The sequence below is a fragment of the Hydractinia symbiolongicarpus genome, chromosome 15 (genome assembly GCF_029227915.1).
Source record: "Hydractinia symbiolongicarpus strain clone_291-10 chromosome 15, HSymV2.1, whole genome shotgun sequence".
NCBI classification, from domain to species: Eukaryota; Metazoa; Cnidaria; class Hydrozoa; order Anthoathecata; family Hydractiniidae; genus Hydractinia; species Hydractinia symbiolongicarpus.
This window is the reverse complement of record NC_079889.1, coordinates 2,000,677-2,018,975: the sequence shown is the minus strand read 5'-3', so window position 1 is coordinate 2,018,975 and position 18,299 is coordinate 2,000,677. Positions and strand designations below refer to the sequence as shown.

Here is an 18,299-nt window from a genome sequence, read left to right as displayed (position 1 = left end):
AAGCATCATGGACGTAATAAATGTAAACAAAAAGCATTGCCGGAGAATCGTGAAAACATATCCAGCTACATACAACTCCTAACATTGTACTCTAATAAATATTTTTACAAAACAGCTTTTTTTAAAGCTCCAAAAAAATATAATCAATTCAAAAAGAATCATCTTGAAAAGTAATTTCGATTTTGGAGTATAGTGTTATCGCAACAGTCGACGTCAGTTCCAAAAAAAGTTTCCACGATCGACGATAAAATCAGAAATTTTTAGTTGCCAATAAATCTAGGCGGGTGACATATCAAGATTTCGCAGCTTCTTGTCGATTAAGATTGTGTATCAAAAAATTAATGGCAAAATCGGGTCAGCCTAATACTTTTGATCTTGGGCAATATTTCTCGGTATAAATAGACAAAACAATTGATAATCTAATATGGAAACAGGCATCACAGCTAGTCTAATTTACCAATTTACAGTATCTCATATTTGCAAATGTTTAACAGGTTGAATATTTATTATATAAATGCATTGCATTTTTTTGCAGTACCGCTGCCTCCCGGAGGTACAAGGTTCACCAACATATACAAAGATAGCATTAACATGACTTGGTTACCATCATCTTATGCAACACAATACAGAATTAGGTACACAGAGGAGAAAACCACAAACCACAAATATATCACAACACGTGAAACATTTGCACAGATTCCTAATTTGAAAGTAAACACAACTTATGAAATTGGAATAGCTGTTGATGAATCAGAATTTGGACAAAGTGATAATTACGCCATTTTTATCGTCAAAACAACTAATGGTATGACTGCTTCGTTCATCATAAAATTTTTTTGTTTAAATAAAGCAGTAAATATTTGCAGAGTTGATTACTTTTTACCCAACAGTTGTTATGATGTTAAGTAAAAATTTTATCTTCAAGATTTTTATTATTTAATTATTCTCGTCTAGGGAGTTATCCACACACACCAACTCATTCCAATGCAATTGTGCATCACAGCCAAATAAATTACATGCTACTGTTCTGGCTGATTATATTTTACTTACAATAGCAAAGTACCAACAACATCTTACAACAAAAAATTGTCAAGTAGAAAAATGAAGACATTGCACTAACTTTAAAACTTGTAATGACGTTTAGATTAACGTTAATATCTACCATTTGGAGTTTTCTGGCTTTTTTGCTCTGTATTTAACGTTTTATGCTCGTAACATGGAACTTCTTGTTCTCTTAAGATATCATCTTACCCTGCTCTCTCTGTGCTCTAAATATTACATGAAGAGTTCTACGATCAGTGAGAAATGTGTCTTTGCGGTGTGCCAGAGTTTGATATTTGCTGAACGAAAAACCACCGATTTTAAATTCAAAGCATCTCTCGTACTTGAGAGCATCTTTTTTCTGTGAGCTGGAAACTGCAGAATTTGCATTGCCTACAAGGTAACCATACCATGGCAACATCGCGCTGTAGTAATATACTCTGATCAAATTAATTTAAATTAAGAGTTCCCTTTTGAAATATTCTTATCTCTTTCGCAGAGAAAATTTTTTCAAAACTTCAAGATTTTTATGCAATGGTTTAAACCAAAATTAAAAATATTTCTATTGTTTGCCAAAACCTCATAATGGTGAAATGAATAGACTTATTTGTAGAGAAGAGCTTGCAAATTTGAAATGTAATACATTTAATTCGACAATCTTTTTTTCTGCAAACATTTTTTTTTTCCTTATGGTTTCCCTATTGTATGCTTATCGTCACGTCTGCTTTATCATGAAACCTAATTTTATTTAACAAAATTTGTCTTCGATAGCATTTCATTTTACTTTCACTCTCTCTGTTTTGTCGATGTTGTCTAAATTGTCTATATTTTTTCTACGAAAGCTAATTAAAAGACGATCCCTTTTCACTAAATTTATAGAGGAAAAATTAGACAAATAAAAAGGAAAGGAAAAATATGGGCAAACCGTCGGGAGGATATCGGTCAAGAAATAGTCCCGTCTCTCCACAAAAATTGTAGTTACTTTTCCGCGACGAAACTTTCCACGATAAAGGTGTAACCAGGGCCTTAACCTTTTGTTAATACGCATGACATTATACCAAATTCAAAGCGTCTGCAAAAATATTCTACTTTTTTACAAGCAAAGACGCCGGTCTTATCAGCACCTCATTTATAAACAATTTATTATTAAACTGGATAATTTAGAATGCTGCTGATAATAACACGCCACGAGCAATTAACACAGAAAACAACCCCGTCAAATTACACGCAAAACGTTTCGCATGAAATTAGAACTTAAGAAAGTATTTTAAAAAGGCATGTATCTATAGACTGGTAATTTTACTATTTTTTTCATTTTATTTAAACTTGCGCGAAAATAAAATAAGCGCGAAATATGTCTATTTAATGTCTGATAATGCAAAATTTATTTCTGATCATGCGCGAAAATTAGTGACAGTGTAAACTGTCAATCCGTTTTGTTTTGATTTCTGGTTTTCGGAATTCTCTGGTGATCTAGGCACAGCAATCGGATAAATCGGATCACAGTGGGTTAAAATTTTAAAAATACGCACAGAAGTAACCAAAAAGACCTCCTGCAAATGCGGAAAAAGAAAGAGATATCTTGCTATCATCTTAAGGGTTGCGGAAGTACAGACCAACAAGCGAAGAGACGTCGAATCTTTCCAAGAAAAACACAACATTGGAACCTCCTGGGTAGGCAGTACCGGTATGTGCCTAATGTATATATTTAAGACACAGGACTCACATCGAAAATAGTGTCCCCAACATTAAAGTGGCTACCCTGTATAAGTATCCGGAATAAAAATAATAATAATAACAATAACAACATGTTGTCGGCTACTAAAAATTACTAAATCTTTAACATCCGCAAAAATTAATTTCGCAATTTTTGTTGCAAAACAAAATTAAAAAAATCAGGATCACCCACAATTGAAATCATGCTGAAAATTTTTATCGATTCCTAACTCTTTCTTCGTTCCTAAGAAGAAATTTCCCAAAGAACAGCTCCTAAAGAGGTTATCCTTAGGAACATATAACACAACCTCGTTTCCTTGGACACATTAAGCTTTCTTAAAAAAAGTTCACTTTATTAGAATTGGCTTTTTTTATTTCTACGGACACATTCTTTCAGCAAAGCAAAGCCAATCAAAATTAACTTCTTTCAGTTTTAATCATTCAATTGGATGACGTCACAGGAAAATACTGACGCCATTAAAAAAATGTACTGTTGTGCTTGTTAATTGGATATAAGAAAGCGTTTTAACATGTGTGCTGTAACTTCATAATATCTCCAGATAGCTAGCCAAATCCACCATAGCTACACGTTTTATTTCAACTTATATAATACTGTTAATTTTTTTAAAAATAATACAAGTCCTTCTACTGTAACATATAAACCTGCTTTTTAATAAATCAAAGCAAACCTTTTTTAAAAAAAGTTAAGTAACAGCCGGCTAGCAATATCTCAAGAAACGGGTTTGAACCAATATTATATACTTAGAATTTTATTGCAATTTTAAAATGACATCAAAACAAAGTTTAATTAAAAACCCGTGTATTTCGAAGAGAAGGTCATACATCGTTAATCTTGTTTCTAACAAATCTGATTCTCTTTTTCTAACAGAGGTTGCACGACAACTTAAATCACGATAGAAATGAGAAAACTAGTATAGGTTACGCAGCATGTGTCACGTGGTTAAGCGCAACTTTGTATCCAGGCCTTTCTTTCACTTACCAAAGGGATAGGAAGTATCTTAATCGACATAATTATATATTTAGCTATATCGTACGATATCGCCACGTGTCAGACACAAGAAGCTGGGTACTTTGTTAGTTGTTGGGGTATATTTTTTCTTGGTTATTATATCATGATCCAGCCTTTGTCAAAATTCAATACCTAGTGGTTAATTGCCTAATTAAAATTTCATTCATTCGTGGGATTGTCATGCGGTTGCGGTTGGTAAATGAGAGTGTAATCATGACAAGCTTGAAGACCATTCAAGTTGAATTTAAATAGAGGTAAATTTGAATAAGGAGGAAAAGGCGGAACATAAGATGTAATTTCCATTGCGATAAACTTTTATGTGCGTAGTTCTTTATTTGTTCCGAAATATTTCACCAATAATGTAGTTAACATAAAACACTAACAGAAACTCTTAGTACGCACACGGAATAGCTAAATCTGGGATAAAAAAGGCAGGAATTGGGATTCTTAGTATTTTTATTTGTAAATCGTAGGGGGGAAAGTTAACATAAGCCAGGGACTTATTTCTGCAAACTATCAAATACATCATCTTCCATTCGATTATACCGGCCGGTTCGGGATTTACGGGAAATAGCGCATTTTCCGTTTCCAGGAAATAAATCTTTTACGTTCCAAATCGGCAGAGAAGTTGTTAGTTTAGCATTGATGTCTATCCAAACCTCTACGGCATGCGTTTTAGCATGCATGCACCCATCTTCCAGTTTTAAGTCAAATGGTAACTTTTTGTATTTTGTATTTTTCTCTCCATATATTTGTCCTGTTTTTCTCCAAAAAAGTGAAAAGAAATAAAATTGGGCCATTGGTATGTGAGAAAAATCTTTCCGACTTCCTGTTAAAGCGTTTTATCAAACAAAAAAGTCGGGACGTCTTCAACAGTTGAGTAAGTAATTATATATATATATCCAATTAGTCTATAAAAAATGATACCACAATATAGAGCAACCATATTCAAAAGTCTTTCTCAAATACAGACAATCTATTGAAAAGTAATCCGCTTACGACTATGAAATACATAAAGGGATGAATAATAAAAAGCTGTCAGAATTGGAACAAGGTTTCTCTCCATCGAAGGTTAAAGCAGGAAAAAAACGTTTTCAACGGACAAGAAAATGTCATCGTTGTTAATATTTTTGATGTTACTAAGTGTGATCGATCCCGTTGTATTAGTGATTAATAATGATCCATCTAAAGGCAATACACGAAATCCACAGGTGCCACAGTTTATGATGGACTTATACAATGTGGTAGCTGATGAGAATGGATACGCCAGAAAAGGTGCTCCTAATCTTGGAAAAACAATCAATTGCGTTTCGGCTCACGGTTAGTTCTCCATTTTTTCTCTTTTGTCCTTATATGGATAAATGATGTGCGGACTAGTAGCTACAGTAATTTTTCCACTATTTTAAATATATAGTTACCTAATAACTTATTAAATTACAACCAGCGACATTTTCACCGACAAAAATTCTTAGCTGGCGAAATTCATGACCCACGGAGATTTCACGGATAAAACACTTGCTTATATTCCTCCCTTCTTTCTATTTAAATGGTTATAATTGGGAAAGAAGACTAGAAATATGTTTTGTGGTTTAATAGAGTGACCATATTGTTTCCTGCCTCATCAGAGAAATAAAACCCAGGTTGAATTGACTATTTTAGAGTGTCAGTGACTTTTCTCCAGACTTATAGATTTTACCAGCTGACTTTATCCTCAGCTAATAATTTTTTCATGCTAACTTGAACCTGTTAAGAAATTCTCCGCAAACTTCACTACCTGACTAATGTGTAGTTATCAGATTGACTCTGGAATTTTAAAAAATACAGAAGAAAGGGAAAGATAATAAGTAAGGTAAAAACATCACTGTGTACATTGTAAACACAACCTTTTACTTTTCTTGATATGAGACTTAATTTTGTTCGAGAAAGAGCGACCAATTTTATACATCGATGACTTAATATTTCCCAACTCCTAAATTTTTCCGACTATACTTTACCCAGATTTTCCCCTCTGATAAAGTATTAAAAATATATTTCTTTTACGTGCAGTCTATCTATGTGAACGCGCAAGGGGCAGGAATATGTCTTTGAGAAAAAAAAAGAAAGGTTAAGAAATTAAGAGACAAAGAGAATGCATTTTTATGGAAATAAAAAATCCTGATAAATTAGCATTTTACATATTTGTAGTCAAACTAGTTTTTCATCATCAATATTTTCTTCATGCTCGTCCCTAATTAAATGGCTAATTAAAACTAACATATCGTCAAACTTGTTACATATCAATTTTAAATTTTTGCCTTTTATAAAATAAATAATTGGCAGTTTTTTTTCTCTCGCGAGCTGTTAATTTTTGCGCGCACATTCTCTGCGCAATATTTATTTATAAGCAACTTTTACGCTCGAAAGTTAACCCGAATAGGGTAAAGATACGCGGAAAGCCAAGGAGTTATGATTATTTCTAAACACTCTATCTATTTTCATTCTGCAAAATACAACTATTTGCGTTTGCGCAATTTTCAAAATGAATTATTTGACGTAGCCTGGCCGTCAGAGAAGCGTTTTGCGTCATCAAAGTTTTCTATTTAATTAAAGCTTTGCTGATAAGAAATTTTCGTTATATTGGCAGACCTGATATAAAACTTAATTTCTATTGACTATTTTTGCTCAGACATGACGTCTCGATTGCCCAACAATAGGATTTTAAGTACTCTTTTCAATCTTTTTCTTTTTAGTGACAATGAAGATTAAAAATAACCACACCGTTCTGAAAACGAGACAATAAAATACCAACTGAAATTGTACTGAATGGTGAAGCCGAATTCTTTCAAATTTTAAAAATAGTATAGGAGTTGTAAACAGTACCTAATGAGGAAACCTATGTTGAGTAAACGGAAATTGTCTAGGATTTCATTTTACTTTAATCTCCCTTTTTCGTCAATGTTGTCTAAATTGTAAAGCAAAAATTAAAAAATGCTCCCTCACAGGCAAAATAAAACAACCAATAAAAGAAAGGGAAAATGGGCAAAACGTTGTAAAAACATCGGTCAAGATATGCTTCCGTCACTCGGCGAAAATATCGTTACTTTTCTGAGACGAAATTTTCCACGATAAAGTTGTAACCTTGGCACCCTTTTGTTAATTATGCATGACTCTATACGTAGAACACAAAGCGTCTACAAAAATAATTTATTTTTTCACAATCAAAGACGTCGACCTTATCAGCACCTCATTTGGAATTCATTAGAAACAAACACTTCACATCCTAAACCGGATAATTTAGAATGTTGCTGATAATAACACGGCACGAGCGATTAACACAGAAAAACAACCCCGGGTTACCTAACATTCTTTCCTTCCTGAAATATATCGTCTGTTACCGTCAAAAAAAGAATTTAATTTCTTTGATCAACTCATACTAACCATTTGCTGTGTCACCAAATAAAAAGACAGAAAGGGAAGGAGTGAGATTGAACTCTTTCAAGAAGATAGTACCAATATAATGTAGTTAAGTGAATATTTTTATGAAAAGTCCTATAAATATTGAAAAAATTACTTAAAATACTCTCCCCACTCCCAAACGTTTTTGCACCAAATTTTTTTTTGTCTACGAAATCGCGAAAATAAAAGTCTCAAATTTCGCCATTCTGCCTGCGAAAGTCAGTCGTTAACCTTGTTTCCATTAAATTAAATTTTTTTCTGTATATCTACAGTTATACCCAGCATAGCTGCAGAATTTTTGAAATGATTCCAGCTTACAATAATAACTTCATATCAACGGTTCTTGACTCAGCTATAAAACAGGACTCATGTCTAAAGCTTGTTTTTTTATCAATTCTATAACTATTCTATAAAAGAAACACTAGGATTGATATCAAGGAGGCATTATAATACAGATTGTGAAGAAGGACTTTAAATACCTCATTGTTGCAGAATAATTGATCTTTGACAAATCAGATCACAATACAGTAAACAGTTGCAAGATGTTTACGCTATCCCTTAAAACAGCGTCGAAAATATCAAGTACTTTGTGATTGAAGCATCAAATAAACTGTTGATTGAAAAACAATTACCAACGCTTTATAAAAAAGATTAGGAGATTATATTAAATGGCCCGCTATTACACAGTTCCAGACACAGAATCTGGAAAATTAATAAACATTTTTTCTTTCAAACCCTTGTAATTTGAGATTATTACAAACGAATAAAGATATAGTTAAAATTATTTAGTTCTAAATTTTGGTCATCACTGCTATGACAAGTTGAATTACTATAACTAAAAGTTGGAACACTACAACCACAAGATAAATTACTACAAGCAGAAGTTAGATTACTGCAACTATAAGTTGAATCAGTACAACCACCAGTTGAGTCACTGCAACCACCAGTTGAATTACTATAACTAGAAGTTGAAACACTACAACCACAAGAAAAAATACTACAATCAGAAGTTAGATTACTGCAACTATAAGTTGAATCAGTACAACCACCAGTTGAACCACTGCAACCACAAGTTGAATTACTATAACTAGAAGTTGAAACACTACAACCACAAGATAAATTACTACAATCAGAAGTTGAATTACTGCAACTATAAGTTGAATCAGTACAATCACAAGTAGGATCACAATAACTACAAGTTGAATCAGTACAAAACAAGTTTAATCACTGAAAGTTAAACAACTACATTCGAAACAGTTATGTATTTGAAACAGAAGCATTATATGCAGAATTTAAAAGTCCTTGTATAATCAATTCATGTAGACAAAAAAAATTGAGATTACCGCTTTTTTAAAACAGGAATTTACAACTGGAAATAAAGGAGGACGTATGTTTTATTCATACATCGTCTTGTATTTAGTATAAGACTGAATGCCTGATCGTTTTGTCTTTACAAACTATGTATAGGTAGTTTACTACATATGTCAAAGAAACTTCTAGACCACCATAAACTTCACATTGTTATTGTTTCTTTCGTACAAAATGAAATATAAATGTGTTGTAAATAATCAATTACATCGTTTTTAGACCATAAAAATTATTGTCGCCCTTTGTGTAGTCAAAACATTGTGCGCCCCCCTGAAATTATTTCGCTTCATACGGACCTGTTTGGCTCAAATTTATCTTCAACAAATAACTTTTTTAGATTCAAGACATAACAGCACATCTGGCCGATTCCGTTATCAATTCAACCTAAGCTCGATTGAAGCAGACTTGATTATCCGAAGGGTTGAGTTGCGTGTATTTAAAACAAAATCAACACGTCGAGAAAATGTATTTTACAGAACAGATATAGTCCTTGACGGTCCATCGTACCGAGACATTCGCTCAGTAATGGTCAGCTCAACAGGTTATGGTTGGTTGTCGTTTGAAATTACCGATGTTGCAAGTCGATTAATTCAATATGGGGATAAAATCGTGGATATTGATATTACATTGCAACCAATTCGTAACAAACTTCCAACATTTAAATTATTAACATCAACAAATACGTCTACAAGAGCCTTATTCATGGTGTATTCCGACACAAACGTCAAATCATCTAAGAAGGCGTCAAGATTGTACGGCACAGGTAAATACGCAGGTGTGCAAGAAAAAAATCGGCATCGGCGCGATGCTAAAAATTCCCGTCAAGCTTGCCGATTGGCTAATCTGACAATTACATTCTCAGAACACACTGCATTTGGTGATGTCATGTTGCCACGCAAGGTAAACATTCGCAGATGTGAGGGATCGTGTCGATATTTGGTTGGAGCTGGAACAGACGTAGAAGAAACTTACCATGGTGTCATGCAGAATATGATTAAACGCGAACAGCCGAGTCATCTAAAAACGAAACGCATCCGATACGCCTGTTGTGCTCCCCGTTATTTGCAAAGTTTGTTGTTGTTAAGACAGAGTTCGATAACTGGTGATATCGTCATGGTTACATTGGACAACGCTATTGTAGAAACATGTTGGTGTGTGTAACTTATCACGTTAAGCTGTTTTACAATGGTGGAGGGCCAAAGTAGTTATTTGCTATTCCGACGCGTTTTGCTGTCGTTGGCAAAGAGAAACACATTCTTTAGTTAATCAAAACTTTGAAAAATGTGACAAGACCCTAACATACTTCTCATTTCTATAAACAATGCTTAAATTTAAACAATTGCTGACTGGTTCGCTTACAGCGAACAAATAAAAAATACCATTAAATGGTATAAAATGAAAACAAACATTTCGCCATATGAACACAGACTTGTAAACCTTGCTTAACCAATTTTTCAAATATTTTTTGTAGTTAAAAAATGCTTGGGCTGAAGTGCAGAAATCGTTTACAATCAACAGAAGGAGTGTCCTTAGTAAAAACATTGATTATATTGAACGGCAACGAGAGTCTAGACATAATTGTTTGTTAACAATGACATACTAATTTGTGTATTTGTATGAAAGCTTATATATGTATGTACATACATGAAGTTGATCTGCGTCTTAACTTTACCTGAAATTTATTGGTAAACAAACAAAGATTTAACTTTTCGAATATAGATGGCAAGTTACGAAATATCCCTATGTTTCATTAGTATTCATTAAGGAGTACTATATATCTTGTATTATATTATTTATCATTGTAAATATTTTCCACCTTTAAATACAACCATTCGCAACACTTATTTTCCTTTTGTTTCTCGATTTATTTTAACTTTATAAAAACAGAAGAGCAGTTATACTCAAGTGATTGATACGCGAGAAGGTGCGGTTATTGGTTCTTAACCTTTTTTCAATGTATGACCTTAGATAGATAGATAAGATATATTTCTCCGTTAAAAAAGAATACAAATACAGTATTCTCTCCAGTTAACGGACACTCTAAAAGGCGGACACCTCTGATTAGCAGACACTTTGTCCATGCACCGGCCATTTTCTGGTCAAAGTCTCACAAAAAACTTTCTAATTAGGGGACACTCAATTAGCGGACACTCTGATTTTTTTGCACGAAATGGCAACTATAGGCTTTTTTCTCTCCAGTCTAAAAAATTAGGGAACATCATACAAAAATAATGAAAAATTGAATAATTTTAAAATATTTATTTTAAACACTTTGAAACTTTACAAGAAATGTCGGCTTTTACAGCCTCAATTTTCTTAACAAACCCATTAATCAACTTTTGTAAAGAATCTGGAGTTGATGTAAAAGAGGTTTCATCTAAGAGTGATAACGATTTTAAAAATGATGACGTTGAATAGAAGATCGCCACGCATGAAACGCTGACTATGATTGATAGATTATTAAATTTGAAAGATTTCAATATAGAAGAAAGAACTTTTTTATCCTTACTTAAAGACAGACTTTAAATTATTTGAGTCAGGAACAACAATCTATTATAAAGGCTTTTTAAAAAATCTTTTCGTTTATTTAGTTGATATTATGATGTTGATATTTGTTTGTTATTTTTTTAAAAAAATTATATTACGTTTAATTTAGTTGCCTTGTTCTTTTTACGTGTCTAAGTCCACCACGGTACCCGCAAATTTTATAAGTTACACATTTCGTATACAAAATCGCATTTTCTTCAAATTTTGAGCTTAGATTGCAAACCTTTCCAAAAGGCGGATACCTCTAATTAGTGGACACTTTGTTCATGCGCCAACGATGTCCACTAATTAGAGAGATTACTGCAATAGGTATCTAAAATTATAAATACATTGGCTGGAGCATCAAGCCCTGTTGGTTAAGCTATTTGCAGCTTATGTGTTAAAAACTTAAAAATATTAAATGAAACTAGGATAAAACGATTTAAAAAAATTTAGGTTACATCATTGTCAGTTTTGAGAATGTGATTCTTTGATACTATTTTAAATTATCCTAAACTAATATTCATTTTAGATTTATAGTCTAAAACTCTGTTCCACAATAGTGGTCCTCTATTGTTTATGGAATAACTACTCACTCTCTAACTAACTTGGCGAGTCATTGCTGCTGCAACAAATTTTGTCTACTGGTTAGTGGTAACTGTTGAATTCTTTTTGTGTACCATTGTTTACTTTCTCCCTAGAAAGATTGGTGAGGGTGTTTGATCTAAGTTGATTACAAGAGATCTTGGAATGTGGTACCGTTTAAATATTTTAATTGGGTGAGCGGGTTTTTGGCTGATAGGTCTCAGGGATAAACCTGCACCATAAACAAACACATTTCTTCCTTTCCTTGCTTAACTAAAGTCAAAATGAAGCAAAAAAAAAGCTAGCCTCTTTCGCAAAGAATATCAGCTGCTACGCTAAACGGTGGTAATAAACCACTGCCGTGAATACAGGTAAAGTTAACAAAACGCACTCCGCAGTCAGGAAGAGGTCCTTCTCGCCCGAGTTTACCAACTTATACTGAACACGATTAAAGCTGTCGCTTGTAGGATTAAATTTCAAACAGAAAAAAATGTTAAGTCGGTACCCTAACACTCGACAAAATCGTCCAGACCTGGTAAAGCACTCAGAAGGAGAGACTATAACAAGACTTTAATAGCGGAGTGAAAACGGAACCCTATTGCAAAAATTTAAGAAAGCGTGTCCGGCGTCCAAATTTTTTTTGTTAGAGTTACTGGGACTAGACTCAGTATAGTTGTTGAACAATAACTATCAACAAGGTTAAGTCAAACCGACATACGAAATTTCTCTCAGTGAAAACTTACTAGATTGTAACATTTGTAAAAGTTATAGAGTCTGAAGAAAAAATCGCCTTAACTCGAACTAATATCTCATTTTAGTCTAAGTTCGAATTAACGAGAATTTTGCTTAATCAAACATTCGTTAATTCGAACTGTTTTCTCTGATTCCTTGGAGGTTCGAGTTAATGGGAGTTAACTGTACCTTACGGAGTAAATTTTCGGGGTTTGCGATTTAAACAATAAAAATTGAAATTTGAGATTATTCATAAACAGTTTAACATGTTTTGTAATTTTTCGCGGGAATAATTTTTCGTGCTTTTTTAATACTTTTGAGTTTTTACGGGAATAAACATTTGCGGTGGAGCAACTTAGGCGTGTTTTGCGTTGGAAACAGTGGTGGAAAATCGGTCTAAATTACCGCCAAAGTTTCTTTCCGCAATAATCTCTTTTTTTTAAAAATATATATACATCTTTGAATATGTATATATATACACTATATATTTAAAAGATAAAATAAAAGTAAAGAGCTGTTTTTTCCTAAAAATCATTAATTCAAAACAGATCAGCGTGTGTTTCAATCAAAGCACATTTTGTGATTATTGTACTCTTCTATCTGGTTGAAATGTTCTATCTAAAAAGCATCGACAAGTGAAAGTTCTTCCTTTAAAATTTTATCGTGACCTTGAAATAAATAATACGCTTTGAATTTTTGATTTTTTAACATATAAGGGAACCATTGATGATCGTCTGGCCACATATGTTCAAACGGAACGTCACTGTAGGTAAACCATTGTGGACGCATTTCTTCAGATTCCGTGATATCTCCGGTATAGTCAGTACATCGAAAAACGTAAACGTCTAGCAGAACTGGGTCCCCCACAAATTCAAAAATCATATGACCAACCTTGGTATATTTTACCATTGTTAGGCCACATTCCTCAAATGTTTCACGTTCAGCACATTTTTCAATAGTTTCATTACCCTGTTTTTTTCCTCCAAAACCATTCCAACGGCCACACCCAAATCCCCGCTTCTTCATACCAAGTAAAATTTTCTTTTCATGTTCGTTTAAGATTAGAACCAGAGTAAGCTGCTTTCTTGGTGGAGTTGACATGTCTCCCTGAAGATAATCACGCCTTCCTAGAAACAGATAAAATTGATATAAAGATAGCCAGTAAAATTAATTGTTTAGTTCTTTGACATTTTTTTTATATATATATAAAAACACCTTAATTTAAGGAAGACTTATTTTATTCTTAAGTTCTATAGTTTTAAGCTTCAATAATATTTACTTTTGTTTTAAATTTATCTATTAGTTTGTCATATTTAAAGTTAAAAGGAACATTTTAAGTACTTACTCGTATTGACAAAATCTTAATATCTTCTTCTAAAGTTTCAAATCTCTAAAAAAAGCGTGTAAAAAAATTGCCATCATAGCTTTCTTTATAAAAACAATTATATAAGAATAAATATATATAGGCTTTGAAAGGCTAAAAATTAGAACAAGATCAGAGCACTTTCATAGCTAAAATATTATTGACGTTCTCTTCTTTTTTTTTTGTTCTGGTTGGAAGTGAGGTCAGATGTTTCCCAACAAAAACTTAAAATAACTTTTTTTTAAAAAATTATTTCTGTGTAAAATTGGATTTTATGTGGGGAGACAAGGAACTATATATAGGGGAAAGTAAGGGAGGGGGATAGACAGATAGATAGGTACATGTGCATATTTTATATATATGGTTAGGCTTACAAATATTGATGGATCCACCCTTTCTATTATTTCCAGGGCTTAGATGGGGAGTCCTTGAGTATTTAATGCTCATTTTGAGCTATGCAGGGTTATTCCCTGGTTTAATTCACCTTTATCTCTTTTTATTTAAGGTGATGTCTATACCTCATTTTTATTTCTCAAGATAAGTAAGAAAACATGACCCTGAAATATATATTTATGTATGCCTAGTAGAGTAATTGAATTTTATCAGGGATATATTATATATATTATTCTCAAATTCTGAGTTTAGTAATTCCCCAAATCCGACGTAGTGGGACATATTGAAAGATGGTGCTTTAAGTAGAAGTATCATTGGCAACAAATGACAGTCCAAGGGTGCTGGAGGGTAATAATTAAGCCAGAGGGGGCAGGTTGGCATGAGTATTTGGGAATAATCATCTGGGAAGAAGCCTTAGTATTAACCCCCAAAGAAAATTAGAGTGGACAATTTTTCTGTTTTTCTGGTTAAATTTCGATTCTTTTATATGCTAAATATGTTAATTGAGCAATTCTAGCACTTTACTAGCCAGGAGACCCAGCATTTTTCTTATCACCAGGAAATCTGAACAGGTAGGGAAAAATTAGGCTGGTCTTTAACGATTATCTGCTGTAAGAATACTTTATTTTCTAAATCCTTTATTTTCAGCGCATATGGCCTCACTTACCCAAATAAATATAATTAATTGAATTATTAAAGAGGGTAAGACGTGACCACACTCACTTTGTGCTGATTGGTTGATTAAATTTTAGGGATTTGCTGGACATTTGTCTGTTTGGAGACAAGGGGGTCGACTTGCCAGAAATGCTGCAAAAACCACAGGGGCTGTCGGACGACTTCTGGCGTTATAAAAAAACTTAGACACTTGAATCAACTGGAAACAATATTTTTTAAGCATTTATTGCCATGTATAATTTATTCTTTTAGTGTTGAGCAGTGGCAGTGGATGGGTTCTGGGAAAAACTGTTTTTTATATCATTTATTCCATAAATAGTTGTGATAAAATCCTCCGACAAATATTAAACTGAGAGAACAGCGACAAAATAACACCATCCTTCTTCTCGATAAAATTTAAATGAGAACAATAATCTCGCACGCGTTGCATTTCGTGTGCAATTCAGGTGGTTTTGGATGGACCCAGGCTTTTCTGGCAGTTACAGACGAAAAGCTTGAAAAAACCCCTGAAAAACACCCGTGGCCACCCTCACATATATGGACCTTTCGGCTAATCTGCACCTTTCGGAGAAACTGAATTTGATATCCTCCAAAAAAGCTTAGTTAAAGGTTACCTCCTGCTATAAATCAAATTGAGCTCATATGAAAGATCTTTGAAAGTTGTCTAGAAATTTTTTTGAAAAATCGTTATCTGTTCTCGAGATATTTGTCTCAAAAATAGCACTAATTATGCGAAATTGTGACGTCATGAGTAATGCATTGAGCATAATTACTTTAACTAAATAAAAAAAAATTATGTCAAATGATCAAAACCCATTAAAGTGAAGGGCCTGAAAACATTTTTAACTCTATATGGCTTTTCAAAAATGTTAAATTAACACCTTTGCAGAGCATACTCATGACATCATGCATAATTAAGGAATCTTCTTAGTCCAAATTCTAAAGAACTAATCAATAATTTTTAAAAAAATATTCAAAATCCCAGACAACCTTTCAAGCTCTTTCATATGAGCTCAACTTGATTTTTCACGGGAGGTAACCTTTAACTTGTAGGCTAGCATTTTATATACTATATATATAAGGTAAGAATTATATTGCTACACAAGACATTAAATGAGCTCTGTTCAAACATGATAGAAAAGTACAAGAAAAATAAATATAAAAAAATAGTATAATGGAAGCATGCTCTCACAGAATGCTAATAATTGGTGCCATAGCTTAGTGGTTATAACTGGTTATAAACGGTGTATATTCCCCTTGACAGTGATTCAATACGGAGAGGTAATTTTACTATAGCCCTGGCCTAACCCAAGCCATGTGAGGGAAATTGGGGAGATGGCACCACACACACACCTCGGCATAGCTAGCTAGGGAGGATTTGAATCCCATTTTAAAATCAAATTTCGGAATTTCCTACATAGAATATTGAACACACACATGACAATTATAAGTTTCTATCAATGAACCTGGATTTATATATAGAAATAATAAAAAAGCAGCTTTAAAAACAACACAGTAACACGCCACTTTCGTTTTCTAAATCGCAGTGGCTATTCATACGTGACCGTATTTTGATATTTTTTTTCTATTCGTACGTGACTCTCACGTATTATAATATTTTTTTTTCTCTTCGTACGTGACATTCGTGTACTTTATTATTTTCTTTACATTCGTACGGGAAACTCGCGTACTTTATTTATATTTAAAATGAATCTGGGAGAATTAAAAGAAATTTAGAGAAATTCACAGCATGTATATATTTACAAAAGAGCATTCTTAACAATCTTTTTCATGTTTATCTGATTTTATGGCTGCGGTTTGTCGTACGGAGCAAGGTTTGCAGAACCAGCTCCTAGCTGCTGGCATTTTTGTTCTGCCAATACAAGATAGATGGCACCAGCACAGACAACCATCACATCCCACAGACGTTTCCTCGGAAAGATCGCTGTTGCAAACTTCGCAAAACCATTTCTTATTTTTTGTGTTTTTTATAACATGCTTCCACGCAGCTTTACCACACAAGTGTTGGATCATCGATAAATCGATTTTGTCTTGATCAGACAGTTTTGGATAAAATTCTATCTGCATCATTTCCTGTGTAATTGTTTTCTTTCCAGATACTATGACTGAAATGTCTGCCGTAGTCTTTTCTTTTAGTACCCATTCTAACATCACTAAAAATAGAGAAAAATAAAATTATAAATAAAGAATATACAAAAAAGCTTAGTAAAACTAACATTTAATTTTATCATTGGTCGGTAAATTAACGAATGGTACCATCTTTGCTTTTGTTTTTCTGTTGGGCAGGCCAATAGCCGTATAAAACCCTTTCGGTCTACCTTTTTTGCACATTTTTGGTGGCAATTTGATGAGGGAGAACCCTAAATTAAGAATTATTTTTTATATAACAATGCGCTAAAATTAGAAAATTGCAGAGAATTATAGACTATAGTACTTACAATTAAAATTCGAATCGTTATTATCCTCAAATGGCTTCGATTCAACAAGGCTTTTTACACCTTTCACCTCACAAAAGGTGTTTGAAATAGTTGGAGCTGAATAAAAAACAAGTAATGTAATTGAGGGGTAACAATAATTGTTTAAATGGATCAGTACCTTCTATTACCATTTGGAATTTGTTTCTTAATTTCCAGAGAAGCTGTTGTTGTCGTAATTGTGTGCGATGGCAACGTATTTGCTACCGTTGATCCTATGGAACAGATGAATATGTAAATGTATTTAATGTTACATTGTTACTCCGCTATGGTGCAAAAGCATAGCGGCTTTATAAAGAATACCTTTAACCTGTACATACGTGAATATTTATCATAGCACATCCGTATTTCATTCTCAACAGAGAATGCTTCACCCCGATCAGACCTCTGATCATGACGGGCGAGTATAATGCGTGTAAGTCATACTGAAAGAGAACTACTTTGTTCATCACTAACACACTGCCTGGCAGTAAGCGGGACTCGATCCGCGGTCCCCATAACTGGGAGCCGCAGGCGAACCCACTACACTACGTGCGGCAATATGTTAGATCGAGTCCCAATATGTTAGATCGAGTCCCGCTCACTGCCAGGCAGTGTGTTAGTGATGAACAAAGTAGTTCTCTTTCAGTATGACCTTTAACCTGTGTTTGTCCAAGTTTAGGCAACTTCGATTTCACTACAATATATAAATTAAAAGATAATGAATAAAAATTAAGAAATCATTATCATATCAACTATTTTGTCCAATACATTTAATCTGACTTACAATCCGGTAGGTGAGAGGGTTTTCTTTTTTTTTCCTGCTTTTTCATGTTGACTCCCTATAATAGCAATAATTTGAACTTTACAATTTTAATCGTTTCATATTATTTGAACAGTATCTAACCATCAACGTACATTTTCTTTTTCCAAACACCACTGCAGGATCAACATATCCTCC

The 18,299-nt window shown here is 33.4% G+C and overlaps 3 protein-coding genes and 1 long non-coding RNA gene across 4 annotated transcripts; 2 read left to right on the top strand and 2 right to left on the bottom strand.

Moving 5' to 3' along the window:
• The first annotated feature begins 540 nt into the window (after window positions 1–540).
• LOC130629181 (uncharacterized) lies at window positions 541–1,156 on the top strand. The gene is made up of 2 exons (XM_057442306.1): window positions 541–805; window positions 955–1,156. Exons 1-2 carry the CDS (start codon window positions 592–594, stop codon window positions 1,053–1,055), a joined length of 315 nt encoding a protein of 104 aa, XP_057298289.1. The 5' UTR covers window positions 541–591; the 3' UTR covers window positions 1,056–1,156.
• A 7,619-nt stretch (window positions 1,157–8,775) lies between these two features.
• LOC130628616 (protein DVR-1 homolog) lies at window positions 8,776–9,751 on the top strand. The gene is made up of 2 exons (XM_057441598.1): window positions 8,776–8,782; window positions 8,928–9,751. The coding sequence occupies exons 1-2, from the start codon at window positions 8,776–8,778 to the stop codon at window positions 9,749–9,751; spliced, it is 831 nt and encodes a 276-aa protein (XP_057297581.1).
• A 3,028-nt stretch (window positions 9,752–12,779) lies between these two features.
• Window positions 12,780–13,842, bottom strand: LOC130629160 (oxidized purine nucleoside triphosphate hydrolase-like). The gene is made up of 2 exons (XM_057442279.1): window positions 13,779–13,842; window positions 12,780–13,560 (listed from the first exon to the last, which is right to left on the bottom strand). Exon 2 carries the CDS (start codon window positions 13,532–13,534, stop codon window positions 13,052–13,054), a length of 483 nt encoding a protein of 160 aa, XP_057298262.1. The 5' UTR covers window positions 13,535–13,560; window positions 13,779–13,842; the 3' UTR covers window positions 12,780–13,051.
• Window positions 13,843–17,199: 3,357 nt separating this feature from the next.
• Window positions 17,200–18,299, bottom strand: LOC130629123 (uncharacterized). The gene is made up of 3 exons (XR_008981912.1): window positions 17,491–18,299; window positions 17,324–17,419; window positions 17,200–17,245 (listed from the first exon to the last, which is right to left on the bottom strand). It is a non-coding gene; the product is annotated as an uncharacterized LOC130629123 (long non-coding RNA).

Excerpts from the sequence above, each read along its gene's own strand:
- LOC130629181 (XM_057442306.1), top strand. The coding sequence starts at position 592 with ATGACTTGGTTACCATCATCTTATGCAACACAATACAGAATTAGGTAC. Across the intron at positions 806-954 it reads TATCGTCAAAACAACTAATG|GGAGTTATCCACACACACCA; the intron begins GTATGACTGCTT and ends ATTCTCGTCTAG.
- LOC130629160 (XM_057442279.1), bottom strand. The coding sequence starts at position 13,534 with ATGTCAACTCCACCAAGAAAGCAGCTTACTCTGGTTCTAATCTTAAAC.